Genomic DNA, 6,751 nt, shown 5'->3' on the forward strand with positions numbered 1-6,751 from the left:
ATCAACATGAGTAAATAATAAAATAACAGATTTGGAGAAATTTTGCATCACATCACCTGCTCACCAATGGATCATCTGTAGTGAATGGGTGCCGCCATAATGAGAGTTCAAACAGTAATCCACATGACTCAAGTCGTCCATTCCCTGTTGTCCTCTCACATCAAAATACACTGACATATTAGTTCAAAACTTTTTTGGACTCTTTTTACTTGTAAATGGTGCTTGAAAAATAATCTCTTCTGAATCAGGAGAGAAATATATCTCTCTTGATACAGACGAGATGACTTTTTCACTGGAGAAGGCAATTTCGTTTTTAGGATGTATCTGTTTCTTACAAACACGCTGCTGATTACTTGTGGATTATTGTGATATTTCTTTCAGCTGTTTGGACTCTCATTCTAACGGCACCCATTTACTGCAGAGGATCCATTGGTGAGCAAGTGATTTAATGTTAAATCTGTCCTGATCAACAAACAAACTAATCTATATCTTGGATGGCCTGAGGGTGAGTAAGTTTTCAGCAAATTCTCATTTTTGGGTGAACTATTCCCTTAATTGAATTTTTAAAATTAATTTCATATTATACTGGCTGGATACAGTCGTACACTATGATTGTTTTGCTACTAATTTGTTTTGTTTTGTTTTGAACAAATAACACCAATCAGTAAATCAATAATAAATGCTGTGAATAATAATCAACATAATCTTTGGAGGACTTATGTTCTGTCACTTAACACATCTCATTATTCTGAGAGTAAAATATCCAAATCAACACACTATAATATGGATACAAGTGAAATGAGGATAAGCACTTTTCCAAGCGTATGCTTTGTATTGGAGGTACACGTTTGAGGGCCTACTTCCAAAGCAGCACAGAAAGTACTAATAGAAATATTTTAAAAAGGAATAAAACAAAAAATACCACAATTAAATAGCACATGCATGTGGCCCCGCAATTCCCTTCTGGATTCTTCAATCAGATTATAAAAATGAACTGGACATTTAAAAACATTTGTGAATAAGATGTTTCTATGTGAATCTTAGCACTGCCCATACAATATATAATAGAATGTGAATCTAGCACTGCCCATACAATATATAAGGCCTGAGAGTCTTTTACATGTAATTAATGGCTGACAGCATACGACACACATCAGCAGGCAATGGAGATCCATGATTTCTTCTTTAAGACATCAGTGCAGTGCAACATTTTCTTTCAGCTGTGGGTGATTGTCTTCAAATCTGCACATCCTGGGCTGCCAGAGCCCTCCGCTGTGCTTTATTTTTGAAAATACAGGGGTGCTTGTGAAGTCTGAAAACAAAAAGTAAACCCTTAACAACAGCAACAAAACTAAAGGTGCACATGAGTCATGGTGTTTCTTATGACTGTGTAGTGACATGACACGCTATGTGCCGATTGAATACAACTGAAGCCCCAGCAAATCTTAGGAGTTTTTCCCTGAAAAGACAGTCCCATTCACTCTATGGAGCTTAGATGGTGCTAGTTTACAGTTGATTTGGTTATTTAAATATAGCTTTTTGTGATCCTGGAGAAAGACAGTTATTTTGTTTTGGGAACTACCAAGATCTCATCCCCATCTTGAATGCTGTAGGAGTGCAAGGCCCGTGTGCTGTACTTCAACTCATCAGGGCCGAAGGCAGAACCCTTGTCGATGTAGTAAATGCGCATGTTGCTGATGGGGAGCTGCACAACAGTCCTCAGCTGCTTCTTCAGCTCTCCGACAGTCTTGTCCAAACGGATGCTCACCTGCTGTACTTTGTCTTCATAGCGTACCTCCACCTTGGCGTGGCAACGTGGTCTCAGGTCAATCTCAGCCAGAGGAGCCAGTTTCCCATATTTGGTCACCAAGCAGTGATATCTCCAAAGCAAAATGCAAATACTTAAACCATATTCAGCCTTCCACTACTGTACATGGTCAAACCAAAAAGCAAGCACTTTTAGCTACACTGGAAAAAAAATTAAAAACACTGGCTTTGAAACTATTTCATTCAGAAATTGCTAGTAAATTTCACAAATAATTACAAAGAAACCGCAAGTAACACATTGAAGTAAATGTCAAATTTATAAGACTGAAATGGTATTTACTTGTAAAACGTAACCCAATAATATTTGTTTTATTCAACACCTACAAAAATTGTTTTTTTTTTTACAGTGTACACAAGCTCAATTGCATATTTCGTTCTGGTATGTATGCAAAAACTATTTAAAGTGTATAAAAAGGTTTGCATTGCATTCTCTAGTGGAAAAGATTAATATTAAAATGTATTTTAAATACATTTATTTTGTCCTAAGTATACTACAAATATATTTACATATTTATGTGTTTAATAAAAATACCCTGCAATTGTACTTTTGGTATACTAAACTGGTATACTTAAAGTCTGCTATATAGATATACTTACATGTAAGTGTACTTGATAGTGCTGAAGTGGAATTATTGCAAGTATACTTCAGGTACACTCTAAATATCTTGCATTTAAAGACTGATATTATACAGAGATCATACAATCCTTATTAATAGTGATATTAAAACACATTTTAGGCATGATATTTAGAAATGTACATTGTGCAATAAAGAAACAATCCAAGTAATGTTTAATTATAATTTTATATCAGTAAGTCTTAAGTGACATGTCTATAAATATGTTAAAGGATTCGAAGTATACTTAGTATAAAATAAATGTATTTTAAATAAATTAAGGCATAGATTTTTTTTTTTTTTAGCACTGCCACAAATGGTTTAGCATACACTGTCTTCTTCTATAGATAAGTTCAGAACAAAAAAGTTAGATAAGAGAAGTTTAAATCTGGCTTATAATTATTAAAAAAAATAAGAATAATTATTTTATAATTATTTAATAAACAACACATTTTATATAATAATAAATATTAGTTAGGTCTAAATAATAATTACAAAATCGCCTAATGTGGATTACATATCGTAAAACAAACACAGGTGCATCAAATAAAGCAAAATCCTATACCATAAAATAATAATAATAATACAAAAAACTATCTGGTTATAACTACAGAATGTTTCCAGATCATGTTTATGCTGAATGTGTACAAAAAAAGCTGGACAGACCACAAGATAATGGAACGAAATGTATGGATCTTAAGGCACAGTTTTAAAACTTTTTGCGACACCCAAATGCAGCTGTATTTATGTATACACAGATCAACAGTTTAAAAAACAGCTGCCTGATACCGTGTCTACAGGGGATGGCCATTTTTCAAAAATATTGTATTCGAATATTTGGGCTCATAAATTTTTTTTCCCCGAATATTCGTTTATTTAAAGAAAGATGTTTTTTTTTTTTAAGTTTTGTCACCATTTCTAAACAAGCTTATAATTAGGCATTATACACAACAATGTTCTACAACGTTACGTTATATCTCAATGTTAACTCAATATATATATATATATATATATATATATTATATATATAAAGAACATCAGATGAGCTCTCTTCTAAATACAGCTGCGATTACCTGCAGTCGTGAATGCAGTGATGGACAGCTGTCTTGTCTTTCCTCAGTTGACAGGTGTTTGGATTTCATGTGATTTCTCATTGTGGTGGTGATATTATGATAAATCATTTAACTGATTAATTTGATCAAAAGTAATAAAATTTCGTAAGATCATTTAGTAAAATCATTTTGATCAAAGTAATTCCAAACTTCGTGAGGCAGCCAACGACATTCTGTGATCAAATACAATCAACTTGTTAACACGCTCCACAGCGCCAATGCATTTAGTTATAACTGACTTTTAGTTTGCGTGCTTAGGATTTATCATGGATTCCCTGCATTTACGGCCAGCAAAGCAACACACAGTAAAATTCAAATAGTGTTTTTATTTTTCGAATAATAATTACAGATCGAATATTCTACTGTTTGTGCACACCCTTAATATAACAATCTTTAAAACGTTACAGATGTGACAGCACTGAAGCATCGTGACTTCGACTGGTGTTTGGATTTCATGTGATTTCTCATTGTGGTGGTGATATTATGATAAATCATTTAACTGATTAATTTGATCAAAAGTAATAAAATTTCGTAAGATCATTTAGTAAAATCATTTTGATCAAAGTAATTCCAAACTTCGTGAGGCAGCCAACGACATTCTGTGATCAAATACAATCAACTTGTTAACACGCTCCACAGCGCCAATGCATTTAGTTATAACTGACTTTTAGTTTGCGTGCTTAGGATTTATCATGGATTCCCTGCATTTACGGCCAGCAAAGCAAAGCAAAATTTTAATATTGTTTTTATTTTTCGAATAATAATTACAGATTGAATATTCAACTATTTGTGCACACCCTAGTCTACACCAGGTGTGACCGTTGTTGTGTCGCGTTGCAAATCCATTTGTACTTTGTCTGCATGTTTCAAGTAGCGTAAGAGCTTCAAGTAAATTAGAAATAGAACAGGGAACCAGTTTACTGTTGGGGATTTGTCGCATCGCATTACGCCACGCCACATCGCATCAAGTATAGACAGAATCACTGATTATAATGGGTTCTATTGTTTTTAGTTGCGTTGCATCGCTCGCATCCAGTGTAGACACAGTGTGAGTCCAAGAACTATTCAATAAGGTCCTAAATGGTCTACACTACAGTGTCCATGCCTAAAAGATACCTGTGAGGCAGCTCTTCCTCTGAATGATCCAAGTGATAACGGATGAAGAATCTCTCAGCATCTTCTCTCTCACAATCCGTCACGGCACTCCCATTCAGAGAGGTCACTGACGGCAGTCTGCAGGCGGGAGCAATGAGATCATCTCATCAACATTTCTACAACATTAATATCAGTTTCTAATGAGATTAAAGTGAGTTCACCCAAAAATACAAATTTGGTCATTATTTACTCTGTCATGTCATGTCATCCAAACCTGTATGACTTTCTTTCCTCTGTGGAACGTAAAAGAAGATATTTTGTCCGTACAGTGAAAGTCAGTGGTCACCAAAACTGTTTGGTTACCAACATTTGGAACAACAAAAGGGTGAGTAAATGATGAAAGAATTTTCATCCCTGTAAGATACATTGGACTTACTGGGCTATCATTAGACTGCGACGCTCCATGCTCGTGTAAGCCTGCAGTAGAGGAATGCCTTGCAACCTCATTTCTTCCAGTTTGGGCAGAAAGTTTAGCTTCTCAATGTCCTCCCATCGATTAAGTCCTGAATCACACAAAATGATAAGAAAAACTTGTTTTTTTGGGGGGGGTTTATGTAAATACACTGTACTAAAATAGTAATAATTAGACAATTACACACATGCTATGATTATTTAGACTCTTTCACAGCAAGTGTCACTAACACGATGATACCTGCGTTATGCAGATTGATGCTTCGAAGGTTAGGGAAGAGCCGCTGAAGGATTTCTCCTGAGTCTTGAATGGAGTTCAGGTTGTTGTTGGCCATGACCAGAGTGTCCAGTGCAGGGAACATGGAGCCGAATTTTCGTACTTCACTCCACTCCTGGAGACTGTTATCTGTGATGTGGAGCAGACGCAGTGTGGGGCAGGGCATGGTGGCCGGTGTCACAGTGGTGTACTCATTAAGGCACAGGAACAGCTCCTCTAGTCTGGAAAAAACAGATCAATATTAGTGGAGAGCTGTCATACCACAGACACTTTCATAAAATCTGATGGTTCAAATTAAAGCATGAACAAAAACTGCTCATTGGCCATAATGTTACCTGAAAGCTGTTGAATGAATTCAAAGTGAATTCTCTCAAACATAATTTACAGTTCAATAAAGTAACATGGTAAAGTGGATGATCCCATGAGAATCAATAGTATCATGATGGTACAATGAAAAGAAATGATAAATCAATCATTTATTCAAGACATTTGCAGGATTGCATGTAGACAGCCATTAAAATACTCTGTATGTGAAAGAAATCAAATCAAAACCATAATGTCTCAAAAATCTCAAACTGACCACAGCAATCAATACCACACATGTACACCACCGGTAATTGTTATACATAATACAAGTCAAAAAATTACAAAAACATCAAGAGTTCAAAGTGTGACTCACTCAGGCATCTCTTGTGTGAATGTGTGCACTGTATCCCAGGACACCTGGGTATTGTTAAGAACGAGGCGGCGGATGCTAGAGAAGGCCTTTGCGCAGTCCGGCTCCAAGACTGCATCACTCAGCTGATTAGAGCTGAGGTTCAGGAACTCCAGGTTAGGGATGTTAGAAACAATCTTGCTGATCTAGAACAGATTAAAGGGTTAAAAGACATATTATATATATATACATTTATAATACACACACACACACACATATGTATATATGTACATCATTTAATTAAAACAGCTATCTTCTGAAATATTATAAATGTCATCACTGCCACTTTTGATCAATTTAATACATCCTTGCTGAATAAAAATAAATTCATTTGTCTTTAAAAAAATCTTAATGACCCCAAAACTTTGAACAGTAATGCATGTTTATTTATTAATACTATATTTACAGATCCTTAAATCAGCCCATTTAAGTCAGTTTCTCACACAAAGCTATACAGCGCATGAGTCATATGGACTATTTTTATGGTGCTTTTATTATTTATTTGGAGCTTGACAGCCTCTTCACTTTTAATTGCTGTTTTACAACATAAGGTTGCTTATTATAACAACAAAAAAAAGTATAACAGCAAATGAATTTGGAACAAAATGAAGGTGACAGAGTATATTATTATAAAATGTGT

General features: G+C 35.0%; 1 protein-coding gene across 3 annotated transcripts in view; it reads right to left on the minus strand.

Annotated features, from left to right (window-relative positions):
* Nucleotides 1-1,214: 1,214 nt before the first annotated feature.
* The window catches only part of LOC107657569 (tubulin-specific chaperone cofactor E-like protein), a 9,067-nt gene continuing 3,530 nt past the window's right edge, over nucleotides 1,215-6,751 (minus strand). For 2 of the 3 annotated variants that reach the window (XM_016445719.1, XM_016445718.1), the window contains exons 5-9: nucleotides 6,076-6,257; nucleotides 5,361-5,617; nucleotides 5,085-5,211; nucleotides 4,670-4,786; nucleotides 1,231-1,880 (exon numbers count right to left, since the gene is read on the minus strand). In XM_016445719.1, coding sequence (XP_016301205.1) covers nucleotides 1,562-1,880; nucleotides 4,670-4,786; nucleotides 5,085-5,211; nucleotides 5,361-5,617; nucleotides 6,076-6,257 — 1,002 coding nt within the window. In that variant the 3' untranslated portion in view covers nucleotides 1,231-1,561. Of the gene's footprint in view, nucleotides 1,881-4,669; nucleotides 4,787-5,084; nucleotides 5,212-5,360; nucleotides 5,618-6,075; nucleotides 6,258-6,751 lie in introns of all 3 variants that reach the window. The other variant, XM_016445720.1, reaches the window with a different exon arrangement.

The sequence above is a fragment of the Sinocyclocheilus anshuiensis genome, unplaced genomic scaffold (genome assembly GCF_001515605.1).
Source record: "Sinocyclocheilus anshuiensis isolate Anshui unplaced genomic scaffold, SAMN03320099.WGS_v1.1 scaffold255, whole genome shotgun sequence".
NCBI classification, from domain to species: Eukaryota; Metazoa; Chordata; class Actinopteri; order Cypriniformes; family Cyprinidae; genus Sinocyclocheilus; species Sinocyclocheilus anshuiensis.